The 25,689-nt window shown below is 35.4% G+C and overlaps 5 protein-coding genes across 5 annotated transcripts; 4 read left to right on the top strand and 1 right to left on the bottom strand.

Moving 5' to 3' along the window:
• Window positions 1–108: 108 nt before the first annotated feature.
• Window positions 109–1,328, top strand: PHYBLDRAFT_161932 (hypothetical protein; the record flags this gene model as incomplete). The annotated part of the gene is made up of 4 exons (XM_018434534.1): window positions 109–229; window positions 376–544; window positions 636–1,080; window positions 1,272–1,328. The coding sequence occupies 4 exons, from the start codon at window positions 109–111 to the stop codon at window positions 1,326–1,328; spliced, it is 792 nt and encodes a 263-aa protein (XP_018299359.1).
• A 660-nt stretch (window positions 1,329–1,988) lies between these two features.
• PHYBLDRAFT_178891 (hypothetical protein) lies at window positions 1,989–5,281 on the top strand (the record flags this gene model as incomplete). Its single annotated transcript, XM_018438057.1, has 13 exons — window positions 1,989–2,216; window positions 2,410–2,580; window positions 2,666–2,787; window positions 2,901–2,955; window positions 3,027–3,087; window positions 3,200–3,279; window positions 3,352–3,504; window positions 3,591–3,744; window positions 3,842–3,925; window positions 4,097–4,411; window positions 4,504–4,540; window positions 4,617–4,646; window positions 4,787–5,281. 13 exons carry the CDS (start codon window positions 1,989–1,991, stop codon window positions 5,142–5,144), a joined length of 1,848 nt encoding a protein of 615 aa, XP_018299358.1. The 3' UTR covers window positions 5,145–5,281.
• A 908-nt stretch (window positions 5,282–6,189) lies between these two features.
• Window positions 6,190–8,389, top strand: PHYBLDRAFT_161930 (hypothetical protein; the record flags this gene model as incomplete). The annotated part of the gene is made up of 6 exons (XM_018434533.1): window positions 6,190–6,271; window positions 6,352–6,366; window positions 6,537–7,220; window positions 7,289–7,382; window positions 7,738–7,743; window positions 8,260–8,389. 6 exons carry the CDS (start codon window positions 6,190–6,192, stop codon window positions 8,387–8,389), a joined length of 1,011 nt encoding a protein of 336 aa, XP_018299357.1.
• A 4,507-nt stretch (window positions 8,390–12,896) lies between these two features.
• PHYBLDRAFT_96522 (hypothetical protein) lies at window positions 12,897–15,542 on the top strand (the record flags this gene model as incomplete). Its single annotated transcript, XM_018443973.1, has 5 exons — window positions 12,897–13,146; window positions 13,242–13,473; window positions 13,561–13,622; window positions 13,843–14,250; window positions 14,407–15,542. Coding segments are annotated over 5 exons (2,088 nt in total), but the record flags the coding sequence as incomplete, so codon positions are not given.
• Window positions 15,543–18,898: 3,356 nt separating this feature from the next.
• On the bottom strand, window positions 18,899–21,100 carry PHYBLDRAFT_120862 (hypothetical protein). The gene is made up of 5 exons (XM_018428763.1): window positions 21,000–21,100; window positions 20,760–20,863; window positions 20,342–20,614; window positions 20,116–20,274; window positions 18,899–19,968 (listed from the first exon to the last, which is right to left on the bottom strand). The coding sequence occupies exons 1-5, from the start codon at window positions 21,022–21,024 to the stop codon at window positions 19,438–19,440; spliced, it is 1,092 nt and encodes a 363-aa protein (XP_018299355.1). The 5' UTR covers window positions 21,025–21,100; the 3' UTR covers window positions 18,899–19,437.
• Between the last annotated feature and the right edge of the window lie 4,589 nt (window positions 21,101–25,689).

Here is a 25,689-nt window from a genome sequence, read left to right as displayed (position 1 = left end):
TTCATGGTTAAAAAGAGAGAGAGAGAAAATGAGCAGGTTTGGGTCAATTATATATATATTTGGTCATACTCTTAAACCCATTAACTTTTCTTTCTTTTTTTTTCTACAATGTCATTCTCATTGCCATCATCACCTACATCACCTACACTTCATCCGCAAGCCCCACCACCATGGCACTATGCGCTCAGGACAAGCTATACTCTTAACTATCCTCCAAATACTGATAAAGGTATATACCTATAGTTATTTTGGTTTGCATGAAAATGAAAAAAAAAAGACTATTTGTAGGCTTCCAAAAATTATTATAATAATCTTAATTTTTGGTTATTTATTTATTTATTTTTTAAAAAAAAATGCATTGATACTTCTTTAAAGCTTACTTGACCATGGCAAATATAAAACGCTCGGGAGAAACGTCGATGCATTCTCTAGCGTTCCAGTCATTTGTTGATGAAGACGCTCGGTTCCTTACTTTTCTGCTCGCGATGAACAACAATAGTCTTATGGGGGATATTAGATCTGATCCTCAAGCAAAATTATGCTGGTAATCAAACAACAACAATAAAGAACAAGTGCTTGGCAATATACAAAAAAATAATATCCTCTCAACCTTGTTTTACTCCGCTAATATGAAGCACTAATTTTTCTCAAATGTTGATGATTCTAAGGATGATGCCGAAATCAAAAGAGCAGTATCATTTTTCGGGAAAGTTTTACATTGCATCGTCTCCTACTCAAGTTACTCGTTTTCCACCACCTAAAGTCAGTGATCAACTACCGGCTGCAGTTTATTGGGAGACCGAGAGACGTAGACAATGGAGTCTGATGAGCAATAGAACCAGAGCAAGTTTCACTTGGCCATCACAAGGAGAAGTACCCAAGGCCGACCGCCTTTCTTTCTCGTGCCAGTCATTAGATTGCATGATGGATAAGGAAGGTCCTCGAATTGGTGTTGCCGGCACACCTGAGGAAATGATCAAGGTCGTTCATGACATTGCCATGGATAATTTCTGTCTTTTGGCTTACAAGGTAACCCGTGTTGGTCACTTTGACCATTCAGTATTCCCACCAAAAAGAACGGTAAGTTGTATATATATATATATATATTGAATAAATTTCAATTTTAATTTAATTTAATTTAATTTAATTACTGTAATTACTGTAATTAAATTTAATATATTTTATTTTAAATTGGTGTATTAACCCTTCTTATTATTATCATTTCCCTCTCTTTTTTTTACTATTGTTCTCTATTTAAATTTTGGAATAAGATATACACATATTCACTGAAAACCAATGCATGGTCCGTGCAGGACGCCAATCCTTAAACAAACCAAAAACCAAAACCAAAGCCAAAGCCAAAATATTCAATATTCAACAACCAGATTTTGGCTTATTATCCACACCTGTTTATTACATACCTTTATATTTATTTATCTATATATTTATGCATGTAGTTTTATTAATTAATTAAAGAAGAGAAGGAAAGAGATGATAATAGAACTAACAAGGGGGAGTTCATGTTTTGTTTCAAATTGAATGCTTTTTTTTTCTTGTTGAACTCGTACTTCATGTGATATTTATTGCTGTCTGTAACACAACCATTAGGAAAAGGAATACTTTCTTTTCGATAACATGCAGACAAATGACAATATATATATATTTATTTATTTATTTACACTACGTAGCACTCAACAGCCATAGCAACAAAATAACTATAAAGCTGAACAAAAGAGCATTATATATATATATATATATATATATATATACCAAAGGAAGAGAATTATAAATGTAAATCATAGATCTTTTTTATTTTTATTTATTTTTTGTGCCTGAAATTACACACCTCTTTTCATTTGAAAGCTGAGTTTTATTTATTTTTCTTTTTGTGTTGTACAGTTTGATCGGAGTACACATGACTCCATCAAACTTGAGCAAGTGAGTTTCCCGCTCACCTTCTGTCACGCTTTATAAACCTTTTTGATCTTATGGATTCCAGAGAAATTGAATCGATTTCCAAAAGGATTGCAACCTTATGGGGAGAGGCTCTCAAGAAACGCAGACTGGTGTTCTCTGGCTTAGAAAAATCTGGCCAGTCAAATGATTTGAATGTTGCCAGCCAATCGGGATCTAGCACTGGTACAACGAACCCTTTTCTTAATGTCCTTTGGCGCAGAAGTCAACAATCTCTTGTCTACAATGATTCAGAGATTATGGTACAATATTAAAAATTCCTTATTTTTTTCTCCCCTTTCTGCCTCTTAAATCTGGATCAGCTCATCCCAGTTTAATCCTAATCCTGTCAAGTGTCATTTACCAAAGAACCAAGCCAAATATATATATATATATTTATATATATTTATTATGATTATTGTTATTATTATTTTTTGGACAACCCGGTGGATATAGGAACTTGCTTTGGAGTATATTCCGCTGCAGACTCTTTATGAAAAGGCTGAAGAGGCCGCAGAAGAAATTGAAGATACTACAGTTGACGATGAGCTTGTACGCAGTATGATGCATTGGTTCAAAACGGAGTTCTTTTCGTGGGTTGACCAACCTCCTTGCGACCACTGTCACGTAAGAAAGAAACATACACAAGAATGATAATATCTATAGTATATTATGGTTTTGACATTAAACTATCTTTATCATTATCTTATAGGGAAGTACTGTAGGGAGTGGGACTGACACACCCAATAGAAAAGAAAGAAATGATGGTGCTAATGTAGTCGAGCTTTACAAATGTCAAAACTGTCGGAGAACTACTCGATTTCCTCGTTATACGTAAGATATTCTATAAATGACAGCTCAAAAAGCTATCGATTTTTTTAGCTATGTATCTATATGTATATTGATCGTCCCACTTTCTAATTTGTTTTGTTTGTTTGTTTTTTTAGGAGTATTCCAAAGCTACTAGAAACAAGAAGAGGTCGTTGTGGAGAATGGGCTGATGTAAGGTTAAATTTATTCAATCAATAGCACACCACTAAACGAAAAGAAGTTGGATTTTTTTATGGTCCTAGTGCTTTACACTCTGTTGTAGATCTATCGGTGCTGAAGCTAGACTAGTTTTGGATACTACAGGTAGATATATATATATATATATGTGTGTGTGTGTGTGTGTGTGTGTGTTTTGTGTTGGTGTGTTGATTCTAATCGTGATATTTTTATGGTTATTTTTTCATGTTATCCAAAGATCATGTCTGGACAGAAGTTTACTCTGAGCATCACCAGCGTTGGATCCATTGCGACCCGTGTGAAGATGCATTTGATACCGTAAGTTAACTTGCCTATATTGAGTACATTATACAGCATACCACAAATATTTATGTATTCTTCTTCATGTAGCCTTTGGTGTATAGTGAAGGATGGAACAAAAAACTTGCGTACTGCATTGCCTTTTCACCAAAAGAAGTGGTTGATGTCACCAAAAGATACACAATAAAATGGGATGAAACTCTAAAACGACGTACGCTAACAAGTGAAGAAGATCTAGCGAAGGTAAAAGAAAAGACTTAACATGATAAGCTTTTATGTGTGTGTGTGTGATAACAGCTGTTTGGCTAATCACATTTTACTTATAAAAGTGTATTTCAGATATATGTGCTGTAAGACAAAAGGATCTAAACAACGAAACTCTCGCCATCCTGAGAGAAAGAAGAGACATGGAAAAGAAGGAACTCGAGGAATCGATTAAACGTACGCATGTAGATATAAGCCAAATGTCTGGTCGTAAGAGTGGTAAGAAGAAAGGCTTTATTTTTGTTAGCATTGGCTCCAATTGGTAAAAAGCAAACAAAAACAAAAAAAGCAGTATACTCACCTTTAAGCTCTAAAGGCTCTTTGGAATGGAGAATCACGCGAGGAGAATTTGATGGTGGCAATGCAGAGTCAGCAAATATTATGAAGCCATACCTAACCGGTAAGTAAGCTATTCTGTGCGTTTGATGCACTTTGTTCTCTCTTCAACTTGGCCTTAACCCTAACACACATACACACTCCCACTTTCCCCCCCCCCCTTTAACCTCCCTCACATTTCTCCCTTTTTTTTGGCTTTTATTTTCTATTATACTGACAAATTTTGATAACTTAGATTATAAGATTCAAGCAGAGTACCCTGATTTCAGTACACTCGATTTCTTGGGAACAGCCTGCCCTCTTTTAAACGATCAGTCCTTAGAATCACAAAACCCAGCCGAAAAAACAATTAGGCTTACACAGGCAATACAAAGCCAATGTGGTGGCGTCTTTTTGAAAAATACGATAAACTTAATAGATCCACGAGTCAAGGGACTTGAGATCGAGTTTTCTTTAAGAATAACAGACGCAGCAGGAGGACCTGCATATGGTGGTGCAGATGGACTTGCTCTTGTCATACAAGCTCAAAAACACGCACTTTTAGGAAATGGTAAAGTTTGACAGCCACACATTCAAAGCACAGTAAAATACAATACAAACGATTGGTTATATTCCTTCTTCTTCTTTTTTTAATATATATAGGTGACTCTGGAATGGGCTATGATGGTCTTCGTGACAGGTAAGACACATTCTATATATATATATGTATGTATATGTATATAATCTACAGACTAACAGCTCATCTATTTACTTAGTCTGGCCATTGAATTCGATACCTATAAAAAGTAAGCTTACAAATATAAGCTATAAGAAATGAAATTAAAATTGAAGAGAGAAAGGCGAGCAAACAAACAGAGAAATGAAGTTAAAGATGTTTGATCTAACATACAGAATATGTATTGGAATCTTAAAATTATTTATATAGTGTGGATAGATATAATGATCCTTCTGATAATCATATTAGTGTTCATGGACGCCTTCCACCTAATGCCAATAGCGCGTCTCATAATCACTCGCTAGGCCACACTTCCAAAATTCCGGCACTTAATGATGGAAAATGGATTGACGTCCGAGCAAGGTTCATGACAGAGGCGAACATTGTCGAGGTGTCTTTAAAGCAAAACTCTCAAGACTATAATGTCGTTCTAGCCGTCAAGAATGTGGAGATCAATGAATATCTCAACCATAGCTCGGATATTGTGATTGGGTTTTCTGCCGGCACAGGAGGACTGGTACAGAACAATGATATCAAATTCACTCGAGTGGCTCTTTACCGCTCTTAATATTATTATTATTATTATTATTATTATTATTATTATTATTTTAAAGAAGAAGATTCTATTGATATCAAGTATATCTATATTGAAATTGATGTTTGTAGAATATTAATAAATTCAATGATTGATAGATAAGCTTAAACTAAACATAAGAGAAAGAAGAAGAAGAAGGGCTCGGTTGGTCAAGAGCACTTTAAAGATAGAAACCTATGTGTCTGTAAAGTAAACCTCCTCAACAGAGGAGAAAGGAGATACATAGAGGAGGCAAATCTCCCTGGCTGAATCAAGCATAAATCTCCCTTTTTATTTGCCGCTTAGAAATAGAGACATACAGATAGAAATAACTCCTCCTTGCCCCACAGACTTGTAAAATAAGTACCTAATTCACTGTGTCTTGCTATAGGAATATAGGCATATACCTCCTACAGTACTAATAATAATAATAAAGGGCTTTCTCTCTTTCTTTCATTTTTGTGGGTCTAGATATGATCTATCATAGTCTAATTATTTCCAGGTTATTGCTTTATTGCTTTATTGATTGATTTCTTATTAAATTTATTCACATTTATAAGAATATATTTCTAAAAATACCAGTTTGTCTCGGTCTTTGATGAAATGAGGATCGATATCTAGACTATGTTTGTTAAGTGCTCTCAATCATTATACTAGACTACTTTTATCTTATGCTATTTTTTATGCTGCTATTATTTTTGGCTTTTCTTTATTTATTTATATTTATTCCTTTTAAGCCGTCGCAGGTCCCCTTTAATGCAACTCCCCTGAATCTCCTGCTGCTCAACTGGATCATCTTGGTCAAGAAGAACAAGAACAAGAAGACGAAGAGACGAATAAGGAGTAGAGAATTGCTTCTCTTTCTCTTTCTCTTTCTCTTTTCTTTCTCTTATATTAGTTTATTTTATTTTGATCATTTTGCTCTCTATAGACATAATACAGTACAACTCTCAACACAGCCCAGCCCAACACAGCTTAACACAGCACAAATCTATATATTCATATTAATATCTTTATACTAAAACACATAATATACAAGATGCGCCTTATTGGATATTTGTGTCTATTATTTGTTATCCAATGTCTAACTGTTGAGGCAAGATATCCATTTATTGAAAGAGGTATGTTTTCTTTTATATAAAGGCTATTAGTATTCATAAGAAAGTATTCTTTGTATTAAACAAGGTTGTTTTTATTTTAGCTGATCCTGTACCAGGTAAAAGACACACTCATAAACACATATACATATGTACATGATAATTGTTATTGTTATTGTTAAATACAATAAGCTTCTATTGTGTCTACTACAAAGAATTTACTATTATAGCAATAATTCTTCTTTAAAGAGAGTGTGAGGTGTATTAAATGAGATTTATTTTATTTTAGCTGAAGCAGGTGCCGTTCAACCCAGTAACCCTCAACCAAATCCAGCTCCCGTGGCCACAGCTGCAAGCCCTGGCCCCACCAATCCTGCTGGGGCAGCTGGTGCTGGTGCCGGTGCTGCCCCAGGTGCTGCTCCCGGTGCTGCTCCACCTGCTGCTGCTGGGCCTGCCTCAGCACTAAACACTGCGCCAACTGTTTCAGCGTCGGCAAATGCAAGCCAGACGAATGCAACTCAGTCTGCAGCACCCAACAATGTCAATCCGTTTGTAGGAAAGCCAACCTCGGCTTCGTTCAGCAACGATATCCCTCCCGCCTACTTAACCTGGAAAAAACCGATTCCAAACCAAACATTCCCTCCTCTCTACAAGATCGGTGTATCCAACATCACTTTTGAGTGGACTGTCGATCCACAGATCCTCAAGGTTCAGCCGGTCAATATTACTGTCGCCCTGGCAAATCCTCAAAAACAAACCTTTACGGCTGCTGTTGTTCCGGGTACCGCCACATCTGCCAATTGGGATCTTGCACGCCTCGCACCCGGATCACCTCTGATGGTCGGCTATTACACCGTCTGGGTATATGATCAACGAGGTCCCAAAGCCTTTCCTAGTCCGGGTTGGTTGATGCCTGATGCCAGATTGGTGGTTGCTATGTACAGTACAGAAGCATACGTGGGAAGAACGGACTGTAAGTTTCTTGCTTTATATATATATGTGTGTGTTTATTCTTACGCTCTTACTAACATGTATATTTAGCCATGTTTTGCCCCACATGCTATCTTGGTAGCGCCAGTTCTTTACGTGAATCGTTTTTTCCTCTTGCTGCAGCATTTGGTGTCGCACTGTGCACGTCAATCATCATGATCTTTTCTCTCTTACAATAATGAGCATTCTCTTCTTCTTTATATGAAACGCATACATACATACATACATACATACATACATACACACAAAACAAAAACAAAAACAAAGAAACAACGGGAAATGTCCGTTGACTACATACAAATGACTCATCTCAAATATTAATAACTCATGTCAAAAACATGTTCATTTATTTCAATCAAAGCAAATAATTTGTTATATATGGTGTAATCATAGATAATTGTCTGTATCTTTTGGGTATTTTTTTTTCTTTCAAAAGCCCAAGACTTTTTGCAATAATAATAATAATAATAATAATAATAATTAATAATTAATATATGAAGAATTTAGTAAGTACTTACGGAAGAGAAAAGTATATCATCTATCAACCCTATTTACTTTTATGCTTTCGTACTAAAAGAAGATAATGCGACTGTGCATAAAGCAGCATTGATGGGAATTTTTTTTTTAGTCTATCATGAGATCGTCACTTGGTCATGCAAAGACCACAAAGAACCAAGCAGACAACTTACTGATTTTGATATAAAGTTAAGTTCTTTTGTCTAACCTTCAGTTGAAATAACGGAAAGATGTAGAAAGATACTCAAGGTTATATGGTAGATAGGTAGGCTCTTTGACACTTTTATTGAGAACCTGATTCCATAATTGTGTTATTATCCATAGCCTTTATATATATATATATATGTATATATTATGGAGCTGGTGATGCTTTTCTGATATGTGTATAATATATACTATGTATTGTTTCTTTGTTGTTGTTGATGTGAAGCAGTCAAATAAACCAGAAAGAAACAGCTTTACTTTATATATATATATATATCCCGGTTTTAACGTCTTATTCATAGCATAATTATCAGCAACGTTATACATTTACATGATATCTCCATCGGTAGTAGTCTTTTCTTTCTTTCCAAACGAAACTATATTCCACTCGCTCAAGACTATAGTCCACACATAGTCTATCGTGCTCGATGAAGAAAATTTTTCAGTTTCTGTTCATGATTGCCCGTCTTTATATGAACTGTCTATTTCACTTTCATTGTATGTGATATTCAGAAAAGAAACGATTGTATCCGTCTGAATTTCCAGGCCATTTATCTTGAGAAACGACACTTTCATATGCTGGGACATGCGCTTTTTTCTTGAATACTGGCCTTTCTGCCTATCCTTTTCTAATCTGACAACATCTTCCAGCGTTCAAGGTGCTTTGTTTTCCTTTTCCTTTTCTAATTAAAACAAAATTATCAATACTTACTGTGTATATTCAGAAGGTACAACAAATACCTTTTTTTTAAAAAAAAAATACCTTTTCAATAGATGAGTCCTAGTGTTGCCTTTTAGTTATAATTTGTCCAACAATTCCATTTTTCTTTTTCAATTGCGGGTCTCCATTAGTTCCGACCAATCTACTTTTTTTTTTAGAATCTATCTCAACTAGATCTTCTCTTTTTGTCTCGGATGCAAATCGATTGATCCAGATTCTTTTGGCATCAACTGGTGATGTGGGTCTATATAGAATTATATCTTGTATAATAAGTGTTTATTCATTCTATTGAATGCCGAATATTTCAAAGGGATGTTCAAACGACAAGAGTATAATATGCATGTATTAGTTGCTGTTATGGTAGTTAGTTCACCAAAAAAAATGAATCAAGTGATTTGAGTTAACCTTCTTTATAAGATCTTTCTAGACATGCTTTATGTTTTGTGAATTAATTTTAACAAAAAAAAAGAGGTTATGTGAACTAGAACACTGCGTAGAGAATTTTATACTTTTACTATGTCACATGACATAAAAAGAGATCTGTTAACCCCTTTGTGATGTTGTCAATATGGTTTTCTTTGCTATACAACCGGAAACCCAAACAACGACAACACATATATACAAAGATAATTTTTCTTTGATACATGTTTTCAAGGCCTTGTGCATTGTGCCATTTAAGCGAGCCAATGAGAGCTGAGGAATAATTGAAATGAAATAAAAGTAAACCCCCTTGAGTGGGGCAAAACAGCTTTGAGAAAGACTAATGCTGTTCGCCAGCGTACAGGGTTAAATATCAGGTTAATTCAACCAGAGAATAAATTGGAAAAAAAAATACATAGATGCTTATGCCTGATTGCACTATATATACACTCTATTACTAATGATAGTATAAATATATAAAAAAGGTACTTTAATAATTATGTGGAACAAACAAACAAACAAAAAGGGGAGGGGCGTACAACGCCTATTTTTTTTGTTTTTTTTTTTGTTTTAGTCGACCATATTAATCTAGACACGATTTCCTTTAAGAAAACAAAGGCATACATACGGTCAAAACATGTCTAAAAGCTTAGCACAATTTTACATATATATATACACCTGAAAAAAAAATGGCATTTTAATGGCATTTGCTGAGAATCCTAGGGTCTATGGCCCTTTGACAATTCTTTATTATCTCAAGTCATCTAGTATTAAGAGTTTGCGATATCTGCGATTCAATTGGTGGATAAAGGAGGGGAATAAGGTAACGAAATGTTGTGCTGAAAGTGAGTTTTCCGGATCGCATTTTAAGGTACATCCCAAACAAATCAAATCTATGCAGTCACAGTAATGGTGCATATCTTGAGATTGCGTAAGAGAAAAAAGAAGAAGTTGATCAAATTATAGACCCAGGGTTGTGATTTGGTGCCAAATTGGCTCCTATTTTTTTTTTTTTTTTTTTTTTAGAGAGAGCGCGTTTTTAGAACTTGTGCTTATGGTCTTCAGATTATTTGACCATCAGAAACACCACACTTGTGGTAGTAAGGTATAAAATACATTCAAAATATATCTAAAAAGTTGGTTTGTTTCAAATAATTAATTGTATTATACAAAACATAGTATTTGTGATCAATTCTTTTTTTCTTCTTCATTTGAGAATATTTCCAAATATTATATATTTTATAGCAATTTTATTTTTAAGAATAATAAGAATGAGGCTATTTGTATGCACTTGATCAATTCATCCCTTACGATTGTCTTTATTAAGAAGAAGGAGAAAAATTAAGAGTTTACGGCTACTGTCGCTACGGGAAAACGAGTGGCAATTTTTAAATGTACCCAAGATACTTTCTTTCAAAAATCACCACTCATTTCCCATAGTATATCTAATCATTTATCTATCTATAGATCTATCATTCAAAAGATATAATAGCTGGCTAATCAAACAATGAATTAATTATTCTATTATAATTATTGGTTGATTAAGCTTGATTGCTTGATTGCTTGATTGCTTGTTTCAAATTTCATATGTATCTGACTTTCTTTTTTCTTTTTTCTTTTTTCTTTTTTGTTTGTTGTCGGAAAAACAAATAGTTTACAGTCACTTTGTAGTAAGACAGCATCACACCTTTTTTTTTTTTTTAATTTTATTCTATTTTATCTATTTTACCCTATTTTATTTTATTTTTTATTTTTTATTTTTTATTTTTGTATTCAGAGACCCTCAATTGCACAGGAACGCGTTACGCATAATGTCAGCTCTCAATGGGATCGTAGAATCACAGGAACATAATACCATCTTTAAGACAATATCTCTAAAAGTGAGCTACATCTTATAAATCTCGAGACTACCTACCTACCTACCTATTTATATTATTATTACTATCATTACAAACATATATATTAATCATCAAATCCTCAAAAGGCCATTCAAAAAGAATGGAAGGTTTTAAAATCTATCCAAATTCCTGTCAAACCATTAAAAGATTTAGAAACAAATCAATCGTCGGATTCCATAAAGAGTGAATCTTCCCCTGGATTAAATTCTGAGAGCGATACAGACCACAGTGAAGACAAAAAGAGAATAAAGGAATACGGTGGTCTGCGTAATATTCTTAAGAAACGAACTACCTCAACTGGAAAAGTGCTATATAAAGTAATTTGGAATAATGGACTCAAAACAGAGGTAATACTCTCTCTCTCTCTCTCTCTCTCTCTCTCTCTCTCTCTCTCTCTCTCTCTCTCTCTCTGTGTGTGTGTGTGTGTTTTCGAATGATTTTCTTACAAAGTATATATAACAATATTTATGTAATAAAGGAACCACCAAATAATCTTCATCAATTTTATGAACAACTCGAAGAATTTGAACATAATGAAATTAAAAGACTCTATGGAGATGGAAAAGGCCCCCACAAATTCGAGTTCTCAGTCGACGAATCCAACAGACCTTACCAAATCAAAAAACCCCGAAAGAATACAGTCAGCTGGAGCGATAGTGTCGTATTTGATAAAGAGCTAACCAGCGAAACTGACAGCGAGGCCGAGCCAAAGAAAATCACTCGCAGCTCAAAGAGAAATATGATGCTTCCGAGCGACAGCGGCGGTGAAGACGAGAACGAAAACGAAGACGAAAACGAAGACGAATATGAGGTCAACGAAGACGAAGACGAAGACGATGACGAAGACGATGACGAAGAAGATGATGATGAAGAAGAAGATGAAGAAGAAGATGATGAAAGCGACAATTCTTCCGATAGCCACGATCACCTCCGTCGCCCACCAGCAAAGAGATCAAATAGGGGTACAAGTACCAAACACCATCCACCAAAAGACAAACAAAAGACACATCATGTTCCAGACGAAGATGTCCAATCAAATTGGTCAACCTGCACAAAATGTAAACTCAAAGGCTATCCAAACGGCCCACCAAAATCGATTCTCAAGAAAAGAATGCGCGCTTCGACAAATACAAATGCAAAACACGATGAATTTGTGGATTATGGAGTAGATGAAGGCCGGCTGCTGTTCTGTGGCACATGTACAGCCTCAACTCATGAAGGCTGTGTAGGGTCCCGGGCAACACTAAAAAGATCCACCAAGACAGTTGTTATCAATGGCGAGACTGTTACCAGATTCCAGTGCTCTTACTGCAGAGGCCAGAGAGCACGTGCCTTTGAAGCGCTTCCTGCGTGCTATCTGTGTGGAAGAAATAATGGTCATGAAGAGTCAAAGATTACAGCAAAAGAAAAAATGGTAGATCTCAAAAAGAATTTCAATACACTCTCGCTTGACCATGGTGACCAAAAGGATACAGAAATGGATAATAATAAGGATATGAATATGAATATGAATATGGATATGGATGTTGATGTTGATGTTGATGTTGATGTGGATATGAGTATGAATGTTGATGTGGATGGAAAGGAAAGCCTTGATAAAAACATAGAAAATAATCAAGAAAACCCTATTGAGCCTTTATTCCGATGTATTCGTTGCAATGGTGTTTGTCATCTCGAGTGCCTGGCTCCATTTGTAGATAAGGATACTAGATTCCCGAATATGGATGAAGAAAGACAGAAAGAAGAAGGTTACAAGTTGTGTCGGTCAACTCAGCGTTGTCCAGAATGTATAGTTTATAACAAAAAGATTGATAAACTCCTCACCAAAAGATCGGTACCTTTGAAAGAAAATCCAGGAAACAGTAGAAAGGCGACGGCAAAATATCAAAAGCCCCGGATTGAACTTCTTGTCAAATGGGCTGGAATGTCTTATAGGCATCTCTCATGGCTACCTGCTGAGTGGGTCAGGCGTATAAATCCAGTAGCTCTTTCTATGTTCGGAACAAAATACGGTGTAAATGAGTTCCCACCAGAGGAAGAAATCGTTCTAAGAGACTGGCTGTTTGTGGATCGTATTCTCGACATCGATTTTACGTCTAGTTCAAATAAGCGTATATTTGCAAAGTATCGTGGATTACCATATGATGAAGGTATGTCTGAAGAAGAAGAAGAAGACGAAAAAAATGAAAGAAAAAATATTAATTTAATGTACTATACTATACTATACTATACTACTATTTGATAGCTTGTTGGGATACTATACCAGAAGAAGGCTCCGAACATTTCCCAGTCTATAAAGAAGCGTTAAGAAGATATTACATAGGTCAGAAAGTCAAACCACCTTCCAAAATGAAAATTCGGGTTGAAGAAGTCAGGAGAGTTGCTACCAAGGAAAGCTACTCCAAGCATGAACTTAAGAAACAACCGGACATCATAAAAGGAGGAACCCTTATGCCGCATCAATTGGATGGTCTAAAGTATAAAATAACTAGTGTTATGTCTTTGTTAATTTGAAGGGTACTAATTACAAGGCATATAATATTACATAATATAATATGATATAGTTGGATGCTTTACCAATGGGAACGCAGTCAACCTTGTATTCTTGCTGATGACATGGGATTAGGTAAGTTTTGAGAATTTAGATTATTTGATATTATTGCTATTTCTTTTCGTGTTTTTTCTTTCTTTAAAGAAGTAATCATAGTAATAATTGATATTTGATTTTATTTGATTTTATTTAACTATCTATTAAATATATAAATATATATATATATATATATATATATATATATATATATATATATATTAAAAATAATAATAAAAAATATAAAATAAAATAATAGGAAAAACTATTCAAGTGGTTGCTTTTCTATACTACCTACTCAAGAAGTTTGGAATTTATCCTTTCGTTGTTGTTGTACCCAACAGTACATCCGAGAATTGGTTGAGAGAATTTAACAAATGGGCTCCAGAAATGTCGGTTGTGCCTTACTATGGTTCAGCAAAGTCGCGCGAACTGGCACGCAAACACGAAATATTTTCAGGCAACCCGCACAGCGCAAACAGAGAAATCTGTTGCCACGCAGTCATCATGACCTACGAATCCGCATTATCTGACGCACAATACTTTAAAAAATCCGTGTTTTGGCCTAACCTTATTGTAGATGAAGCCCATCGGCTAAAGAACAATGCTAGTCTATTGTTTCGAAAACTCAATACACTAAATACCGATCATCCCGTACTATTGACAGGTAAGAACAATAAAGACTAAAGATCAAAAAACAATATGGAAATCACTGGTAATTTTAATAGAACGGTACACATTTATCCAAACCCTTATGCTTTAACTAATCTAAACAACAAATCTACCTTTTTTCTCTCTCTTGTAAATGGCTCATATAATTCAGGAACACCGCTACAAAACAATATTCGAGAGTTGATGAACATCATGAACTTTGTTGATCCATCTAAATTCCAACACTTGAAAGAATTGGAGGAGAAATACGGCGAACTATCGCACGATACTATCCAAGAGTTACACGAACAACTCAAGCCTTACTTCCTCCGACGAACAAAGAAGACGGCTCTGAAGGAACTGCCGCCGAAATCCGAGATCATTGTGCCCGTCTCAATGACCAGTTTACAGAAAGAAGTGTACAAACAAATCTTGAGCCAAAATATCAAGTCATTTAAAGAGTATTCCGTGGGTACAAAACAAGCCAATGGCTCTACCAGAGTAAGCCGCAATATCCTCATGGACCTGAGAAAGGTATTGAACCATCCGTACTTGATCGAAGACGTCGAGGTCCACCAACCCGATCAGGAATCAGTCCACCGGGCGCTCATCGATGCCTGTGGAAAACTCCGGATATTGCATCAGATGCTTCCGAAACTCAAGCGAGACGGACACCGCATCTTGATCTTCTCGACCCTCAGATTGACCCTCGACGTTCTAGAAGACTATTTGAAAGTTGAACAGCACACTTATCGGCGTCTGGACGGCAGCTGCTCTCAACTTGAGAAAATCAGTGCAATCGACGCATTTAACTCCCCAGACTCTGATGTGTTCATCTTCCTTCTTAGTACTCGAGCCGGAGGTGTGGGTATCAATCTTGCAACTGCCGACACAGTTATCGTCTGGGACCCTGATGCTAACCCACACGCCGACATGCAAGCCATTGGTAGAGCATACCGATTCGGGCAAAAGAACCCTGTACTGGTGCTAAAATTCATGACACGACTTTCGGCCGAAGAAAAGATCATGCATGTTGCGAAGAAAAAGATGGTCCTCGATCACTTGGTAGTAGAAAAGATGGATGATGATGATCTGGAGTCAAATGACATCGAGAGCATCCTAAAGTACGGCAGCAAGGCCTTGTTCGAAGGTGACAATTCAAAAGATATCGTCTATGACTCGGCAGCGATCGACAAACTCTTGGACCGGTCAAAGATCGTCAAGGATAATTCGGATGAAAATGCCGATGGAGAAGATGGAGAAAAAACATTGTCATTTTCATTTGGAAAAGTCTGGAGCTCAAGTACCGATGCTGCAGATGAAGAGATCGATATCACCGGCGACGCCAAGCAAGAAGATGAAGATAAGGATTTCTGGAACATATTTTTAGAAAGCAAACGCAAAGAGAAAAAGGTCGCCAAAGAGGTTGATGTGGAACTTGGAAGAGGTGCGCGTAGAAGAGCAAAGATTGTAAGTTGGATATCTCTAAAACAAGACAGTTGAAATAAGGAGCTTATGATGTACTTTATTAATATTATTATTTATTTTTTGGGATAGACCTATTTCGATGGAGTTGAAGAAAAGGGCGAGTTTAAAAAGCGAAAGAACAAAGGCAAGGAAAACGAAAATGATGATACAGAGTTCAAGGCTACATCTGAAAATGACGATGAGGATTCTATCTCTTCAATGGATGTAGATTCTTCCTTATCTGGATCTGGCGCAACTGAAGCAGACGAGATCCTTGAGCAGCTGGAAGCTGATGCAAAACTTAAAGCAAATGTAGCTAGCCAGCTTAAGAAATCAGCCGCCAAGGCACGCAAAGGAAAGAACAAGGAAGATCCCAAGAATCCGTCTTCGAGAGATGCACGAGGAGCTAATGTTCACTATAATAACCCAGAAAACAATCAAAATGTTGTGCCATTAAATGCAACAAACCAGTACTACTATTACTTCCCCGGTTCTAATCATGGTACTGTGCACAGTGTGATTCCTCCAGAATCCATGGCACGCTACGATCAAGATGAAATCCACAGAGCATGCATTATATTCCAACAGGAGCTTGGGATACTCAAAGAAACCATCCAAGGCGTCGATCTAACAAGCTCAGATGTATACATTAACGCATACAACAAATTATTAAACGAGTATAATGCTCGAATCAACGTCGTCAACCAAAGATACCTCAATGTTGGACAAGACGGTGTAAATAATGCTAACTCTCAACAAAATTATCCACTCAATCCCGGCCAAAATATGTCTGAACCACCTAATAACAATAGGCCACAACCCCCAATGCCGATAGATAATCTTCAGAAACAAAAACAGCATCAGTATATATTCCAGGGTCAGGTACAACCTCCAACCCCAAGACAGCCACGCGCTCAGAAGACACCTGAGGAAAAGGAAATAGCCAGGGCTAAATCACAAGCCAAGGCTCACGCCAAAGCTCAAGCCCAAATCATAGCCCAAACGCAAGCCATGGCTGATGCTCATGCAAAGGCACAGACTCAAGCCATTGCTCACGCTCAAGCGATAACCCAAGCTCAAACAATTCTGCAGGCACGGGCAACGGCTCAGGCTCAGGCTCAGGCTCAACAAGCTAAAGAGGCTAAAGAGGCTAAAGAGGCTCAACTTGCCAAAGAAACCAAAGAAGCTCAACAGGCTCCAACACAAGAGCCCCGTAAAATATATAGAAACATTTCTCAGGGAAGTCAAGTCGTTAGGCCCCCTCCGCAGATTGAAGGACAGCCGCATAGTGTGGCTTCTTACTACTCTTCGCCCATGAATATGTCAGTGTTATTTGAGAAAACGGATCCAGCTGAGACACAGGAACAGACACTGGAAAAAGTACCGATACCCGAAAAGAAATCGGTATCAGTACAGGCACAGGAACAACCCTTGGCGCACCTCAACCCCTCGACTGTGGAGCAGGCTGAACCAACTGCATTAAGCCCTGTTAAACTTCGACTTGAACATAAACCTCTGATTCAAGCTCAACCACAACCAGAACTTCCCCTCCAACTTCCACAAAAACCTCAACCTCAACCTCAACCTCAATCTCGAGTTGGAAATGCACATCGGCTTGGACATAAGCCTTATGATGAAAAAAGCTTGAAGAAAGGCCAGGAATCCGCACAAGGATCATCGCAAAAGGAACCCAGTACATACGAGTACTTACAAAAACATTCGGAAGCCTACCTTAGGATGGAGGCTGAGGGATATGCTCAGAAGATGGCAATAGCCGAAAAGTGGGCTATTGAGCGAAACAAACATCTTTTGGCTCCGGCAGTGCCCACTCCACATAGTGCTTCACCCAACATGAAAGCCTTGAACGCTCATGTATCTCAAATGAATCCTGATTTGGCCGGTCAAATTGATCTGACCAGTCCAGTTTCCTCTCCAAAGAAAGTTGAATCTGTGGTCAAAGATAGGCTTAGCCATGCTCCGGCACTGGTGATCCCACCCCATTCATCGAATAGACGTGTAGGAAGCCACCCCAATTCCACTGCTGGTCCCAGTGCCAGTGCCAGTGCCAATGCCAATGCCAGCTCCGGTGCCAACTCTGTTGTTACGGTACCAAAAAAGAATGTCAATACTACCACCACCACCACTACAACCACTACAACCATTTCTTCTGCCGCTGCTGCTGCGGCTGCTCTTGCTGCTGCTGCGGCTGCTGCATCAACAACACCCTCTGCATTACTATCATCATTACATTCATTTATTGCATTTAACGCTGCTCAGAATACACCAGCAAATGTGCCTTTGGCTAATAATAACAATAATAGAACTGCCCCAGCGTACAATCCACAATTTCAATATAATACACAACAACAGCAACAGCAACAGCAACAGCAAAATATCCTCCAATATCAATATCAGTATCAACAACATAATTATACTCAAAACCACCAGCATAATTATATTCAAACCCAACAATATCATTATGCTCCAAACCCGCACTATAATTATACTCAAGACCAACAGCAATATATTCTATTCTTGCAACAACAACAACTGATACGCCAGTCTTATCTTCAAGGTCAATACGAATCAGCACCGCAACCGCCACCGCCACCACCGCCAGCAGTACCAGTACCAGTACCGGCACCGGCACCGGAACCAGCGCCAGCACCAGCATCCTCATCCTCATCATCAAGGGCACGGAAAACAAAACAGGCACAGCAATTCTCTAATGCGAATGTTCCTGTAGCTAGTGGTACTGGTGAAAGTGGAGAAGGCCAACTTTACAAGTGCCTGCTGTGTTGTTCGCAACATAGCCGTTCGGATACCTGCCCGTACATTCACTCAATTGAACATGTTCGAAAAGCTTACGAAACCTTGAATGCGTGGAAGATTGATGAGGCTTCCAAGGCAAGGCTTCAACGAGAATTGGATTCTCTTATGGAACAAGCAATTATCCGCAGCAATGATATGCATTCAGGATAAAAATAAAATTAAATAATTAAATAAATAAATAAAATACATGCATACAAACAAACAAACATACACAACATTGCAGTGATTTTATTGCCGGGTTTGTGGGTTTTCTACATAAATCATGTCTTCTTCTTTATCATAAGATGTGTGTGAGTCATAATTTTCACAAAAAGTATGATATATTCATTCATATTATTTTGAATGAAAAAGAAGTATTTTGGTGTATTTGTAAAAATTGTGTTTCAAAAATGTGTCGATTATTATTATTATTATGTTTCAATTATGCATTAAAATAAATAAATAAATAAATTTAGAGTAATAATTCAAAATACAATTTAAATATCAAAAAAAAAGAAAGAAAAAGAGAGAGAGAGAAAGAGAGTAGGCAAGAAGTAAATATTCTTTTTTGAATGTAAAATTTGCTGATTTTTTTTTTGGTTTAATTTTTGGTTTCTTTTTTTTTAATATAAATTTATATGAAAAAAAAAGAATTAGAATTGAATTGAATTGAATTGAAGATGTTGTAGTTGTGGTTTTGGTTGGTGTGTGTAAGCTTGTGAAGAATATAAGAAGTATATATATATATATAATAGTAATATAGGATAGAATAGGATAAGGCGAAAGAAAAGGAAGAGGGTAAAAGAAGTGGTAAGAGGGAAAAGTAAGAGAGGGAGAGATGGAGGGATAGAGGACGAATAATAATAAAAATAATAAAAATAAAAATAAAAATAATATAAAAAGAAAGAAAAAGTATTATATATATCTACATGATAATTTGGGGCTCAGTGATGTTGACAGAAATAGTCTTGTGTGGGAGGATTGAGCCACCGTTGACATAGATTTCATCGCTGATTGTGACATCGTCACCGAGAACAGAGCAACCTTCGAGTCGAGACCAGCGACCAACTGAAGAGTGCCAGCCGACGATGCTAGAGTTGACCCAGGCAAAGTCTTTGATCTTGGCGCCCTCGAGAATCACACATCTCTGCAGACGCACACCATCACCAATAACACAGTTGGGACCTACTACGACATTGGGACCGATACGGCAGTCCTTGCCGATCTTTGCGGTTGGGTGGACAAGCACGTTACCCTTGTGGACATAGTCGATGCTTGGGTTGGCGAGTTCCTGGGGGTGCTTCTTGGACATGTGGGTCAGATAGAGACAGGTTCCGGTCAGGAAGTCCTTGGGCTGGCCGACATCCATCCAGAATCCATCGAGATCAAAGGTGTGGAGCTGACCATCCTGGGCAATTCTTGGGAAGATTTCTTTTTCGATTGAAGTGGGCTTCAACTATAATATTTAACTTTATTTAGTAAAACCGCCCAATAAAATATATTTTATATATAAAATAAAATATAAAATAAAGCACAACATAAATCCCGCAGTATCCCGCTAATAAATAAATAAATAAATAAATAAATAGAGAAGAATCTATACCTCAATACGGTCAAGGACAGTGGGGTTAAAGATATAGATACCAGCATTGATCTTGTTGCTGATAAACTCCTTTGGCTTCTCAACAAAACGGTCGATCTTTGTTGATGAAGAGTGGTTGACAACGACACCGTACTTTGAAGGATCGTCTACTTTTGTGACCTATGAAGATGAACAGTATGAGAACTAAATACAAGTATAAAATGTATTATAATTTAGCGGCACTTACCACAATGGTACCCTCGTTTCTGTGATTGATATGGAAATCTCTCAGCTGCTCAAAGGGATAATCGCAAATGACATCACTGTTCAATACAAAAAATGGGCTATCGTCTTTGGAGAGAATCTCTCTAGCCAAAGCAAGAGGACCAGCTGTGCCAAGAGGTTCGGTCTCAACAGAGAAGGTGATGGTCACGTTGTATTCCTTCTCGTACTCCTTCAGTGCAGCCACCATGATTTCGGGGCGGTAGTTGACAGCCAATACGATATCAGTGACGCCAGCCTTTAATTATTATTATTAAGATTATGGTTAGAATTTGCTTGTCAGTCTATATGATACGATAATACATATGTATTCTGTAGAATATCAAGTATCCTCTCTCCCCTCTTTTATACCACCCAAAAAAGAAATACACTGATATTCTTACCTTTGCTAGACTTTCAATCTGATGGAGAATCATGGGTCTGTTGGCAAACTCGACGAGAGGCTTTGGGAGAGTGAGGGTGAGGGGTCTGAGACGAGTACCGAAACCTAAGATGATACAAAGAAAGATAGAGATAAGCATATTGCGCGTTTATTTGCTTTGCTTTGCTTTGATTTGATTTGATTTTGTACATGTCATTTTGTTTTGTTTGAGTATTGAAATGCCCATGTGTTTTCTGGTTACCTCCAACAAGAATAAGGGCTTTCATGGTATAAGGACTTTTTGTGTTTTGGGATGAAAGAGTAGAGATGAGATGAAAGAGATGAGATGAAGCTTATGAAATTAAATAAAAGCAAGGAAGAAAAGAAAAGAAAAAAAGAACAAGAAAAAAAAAAGACAAGGCGGTGAAAAATTTAAGGCTATTTATATAATGAAGTTGCACAGACTTTCTCGCCCTCTATTTTATTTTGTATATATTTATACACACGCACACTTTGCACTTTCTTTTTTTGGACAGCCAAGAAATGGAAGTCGGAACCTCCAATGAAAAGCGCGCACCTCATCATCAAATCCGCCCAAAATTCCGCTTATATTCTTTTTGCAGATCCCTTGCACCCAAGTCTTGGAAGGTCCCCAAAAATATATATTATATTTAGTCTTTTAGTCTTTTGGCTAGAATCTCAACCAGCCGAAAACAAAGAAAATAACAAAGGCTAGTTATTCTTCATATTCATTTTTACAATAAAATAAAATAATTATACTCAACCACACTAATTAATGCCAATAGAGCTAATGCCAATACAAGACACTACTTTTAGCTAATATATTGTAATATATTACATTGTCGGACAAGTAAAATAAAATAAAATAAAAAAAAAAAAGATTGGCTTCTTGTGATTACACGAGGTGAGCCTCTTGTTTCATTTGCATTCAACTAAAATAATCGTAGCATATCAACCGCCCTTCTTGTTCTATTAGAGTACAATTTTGCTGGCTGGTATGTGAATTCTTGACAAGAAATGCCCTTTATCTTTTTTGGCTTATGCTTCTTTATCATCTAAGATCACAGTCCAAGTCGTGAATAAAAGCATCTTGTTTTGAATTCAACACAATCTCTACCCCTCTTTTTACTTGACCCCTTCACTCCTTTTGATACCTTCATCAACCTCCCCCTCAGTCTCTCTTTATTTCCTATAAAAACCCCAAAAATACTACACTATAATTCTACTCTAAATTTACATAATTTTTTATTTATTTTTTTGGATGTTGCCAAGCCCTTTGATATTATTAGTCTTGATGTTCCATATGTAACACATTAAATTATAGCCGAAATAAAACCCTTCCGTGGATATCGGAAGCCACCAAGTCATGCGAGACAATCTTTCTTTATACAATGATAAACGTCGATCCTTTTTTTATTTTATTTTATTTTATTTATTTCAATATGCACCTATATCCTTACCTGTGGGTTCGACTTTGTTCTTATTCTCGAAACAACATCAGGGCCATTAGATAAACATATTGATGTTTGTTGGTTTGGTTAAAGGTGTCTTTTGTATGAATTCCTCTTATTGATTTATCTAAGCACACCAAGAAAGGACAAATAAGATGTATATCTATTATATGCACTTTTCATTTTGATGCTTTATTTCTCTAATTACAATAAATATATCATCAATCACATAAAGAATTCTTGGCAAAATAAGAGTCAAATGCCAAATATTTATTACAAGAATCTCTTTCTTTCTTTTTTGTCATATTAAACAATAATATCTGTATTACTTTAAACACTCCTTTAACATAAGCATTTTACCCAGTACAAGCATAGAATCTAGTTGAGAAAAAAAAAGATATTTACTATCATCATCAGTATATATATATATATATATATATATATTTCTGTGCTGAAAGTAATGATAGTAATAATAATAATAATAATAATAATACAGAAACATGCCATTTTTATATCTAAATATATTTATTATAATATAGAAATACACAAAAGAGAGCAAGAGTATAATAGAGTAAAAAATAAAAGGCCAAAAAAGGAAACGAAAAGAAGTAAATTATAGAAATAAAATAAAAAAAAGACCTATTATAAATCTAGTAATGACAGCAAATCAATAATACAAATTCTAAAGCTAATATTTATATAGACAGTTATCTGTATATCTGTGTGCCTATGATGTATATGATATGATGTGTATGATGAATATGATGATGTATAAAGTATAAAATATAAATAAATAAATTATATTCGGACTATAAATTGTCTTGAGATAATCTCCGCTAAATTCAAAAGAGAAAAAAAAAGAGGCTCCTAATTGTTAAATTATGCCTTTAAACAGAAATGATGTCGTTTTTTTTTCTCTTTGACGGAATTTAAATTCTAATTATATCCTTTTAGCCTTATAGGCCTTTTAAAAATAAAAATAAGATAGAAATAACAATCAGCAGTCACGATTTATATATTTTTATTTTGTTTTATTGTACTGCGTTTTAATTCTCAGATAAAAATAAAAATAAAAATAAAATTAGTGTCTCTTTACGCGTTTCAATTAAATGCATCGTTTCAATCTTTAAGAATATTTCTTGTTTGCATAAAACACATCTATAATAAACTATTAAATATGTATAATAGAGCCTGTTTTATATTATATGATAATGGATATGTATTCTTATTCTGATAGTCGGGTGTGACTCTATTGACAAAGACAATAGAACCCTCATCTTATTTGCCAATTAGTTTTTGAAGGAATAAAAGACAACAACAACAAAAAGGGAAAATAGGAGAAGCTTAAATGTTTATAACATGATTTAAGGAAGACAGGCGTTAATTTGATCAAAAAAAAAAAAAGAAAGGTACAATTGCTTCTTTCTATTAACATTATCTAGGTTTGTTGGGTGGTTTCAATTTTTGATCTACAGCACCATTTCAGAATAATGGAATCATATCATTATAGTGTATTTTGTATGTCTATCTTTTATCGTATACTCTTAAATGTAGGCTATTACTTTTTATTTCATTTTGTAATACAATCTTATTTTAATTTTTTTTTTTTTAAAAAAAAACAACAACTTGTGCGCCAAATATATATATTTATCAACACGTTTTATTTTATTATTTTTTCAAAAATTAAAATAAGACATTCAAAATTGTACTTAATAAAGTGGAGATTTCAAGCAAGAATTCTGTTATTTTTATGTATATAAATATAAATATAATAGAAGAATAAGAGAAGGAAAACAAAGGTTAATTTGCCTGGTGTAGTTATGTTTGATCGACTTATTAGAGAATGTCATTTTTTTTTATTGGAAATTCTTCATTGCACTACAAGACATTTCAAGTCCACCCAATAAAGAAGAATGTCATGGCAACAAACCACGTTGTCTCAATTAACATGAAATAGCCAATAATAATAATACTACTAATAATAATCAGCCGTGCTCGGCAAAAGCGGTTACACATTCAAGTTCTACCCATATATATATATATATATATATATATATATCTATAAAGATATACACTCTAATCTTGATCACTAAAGAAGAAGAAGAAAAAAGAAATATCAAATAGATAATATATGTAGTATATGATGACAGTGAGCCTGTGTATTTGGACCCTTGTTTCTTTCTTTATTTTATATCAAAGAAACTGTATATCTTTTGTATCTACCAATAAAAATCACACAAATCCCAAATCTAATTAAACATTTATTTGTATCAGATATACCTCTAATTGACCTTAACATATAATTCTATTTGCCTAAATTTCAACTAAAAGAAGAAAAAAAACAGACCAATACAAAGTTTAGTCATCTAGAGTATTCGATATCGATCCCAACCATACGCTAATTTCATCCTACTAAAAAGAGAGAAAAAGAGTGTGGTGTAGAATGCAAATCCAAGAAATGGTCTATACATTTTGTATACACCAGTTTTTTATTTTTTTTTATTTTGATTTATTTTGATATTGGTCATAAAAGTCTGAACAGATCGACATCAAGTTAATTACATACTCACTATATACACACACACATGTAAAGCTCTTTCTGAGACTTTGTGTCTAATTTAGTTTTTGAAAATTTGGAAGAAATAAATTAATTAAATAATTAGCCATAGGTCAAATTACATAAGGTATATCTTTTATATATATATATATATATATTGAGGGTCATGCAAAAATCATTAGAGCAACCTTCTTTATCTTTTTATCATTTTATATAGACTTTAAAGAAGTTCATCTATTCTTCTCCTTGTCACAATCACAAACCCCAAAAGCATAATATAATCTCCCACCAAAGTATGCTCTTGATCTCAAATCCAATCTTTGCTGTATCTCTATCTTATTCTCTGTAGAATTTATCACAACGCTCTTTTTTTTGAATTGTATTTAATGTTTTATATGGCTAATCTAAATTATATATGAAGTCTTTCTGAAAAGTAACCGTTGCGGATACCCTAAGAGTTGTGTATTTCTCAGTGAGGAATACAAAAAAAAAGAGCCTGTATTCTCTCCACTAGAAATACTTTGAGCGTTTAGTCTTTTTTTTTTGGAAACTAAATCCAATAATCTGAAGCACTTTGAGTAAAACAACCCAATCACAAGGGACCTTTTTTTTTAAAAAAAAAATAAGAAGAACACGGTAAAATAGATTCTTATCAAAAATCGAATATTATAAAAGACCAGAAAGTGTATCATTGGTTAATTGGAATAAGGTTATTTTCAAATAAGCTCGGATCTCGGTCCCTTTTTTATAAGAAGAAAAACTAGGTATATCCATTAGTCATTTTGGGGAGGGCAAGAGTTATGACTTTGGAAAAGAAGAGAAAAATCAAGAAATCGGATTGTGAGCGATATTATCTATAATATATATATATTAAATGATGTGTGTAAAAGAATTGTACAAACTTTGAGCTATTTTATAGCGAA

Source organism: Phycomyces blakesleeanus (genome assembly GCF_001638985.1).
Source record: "Phycomyces blakesleeanus NRRL 1555(-) unplaced genomic scaffold PHYBLscaffold_1, whole genome shotgun sequence".
Classification (NCBI taxonomy): Eukaryota; Fungi; Mucoromycota; class Mucoromycetes; order Mucorales; family Phycomycetaceae; genus Phycomyces; species Phycomyces blakesleeanus.
The sequence above is the reverse complement of the archived record's forward strand: the minus strand, read 5'-3'. Positions and strand labels throughout refer to the sequence as shown.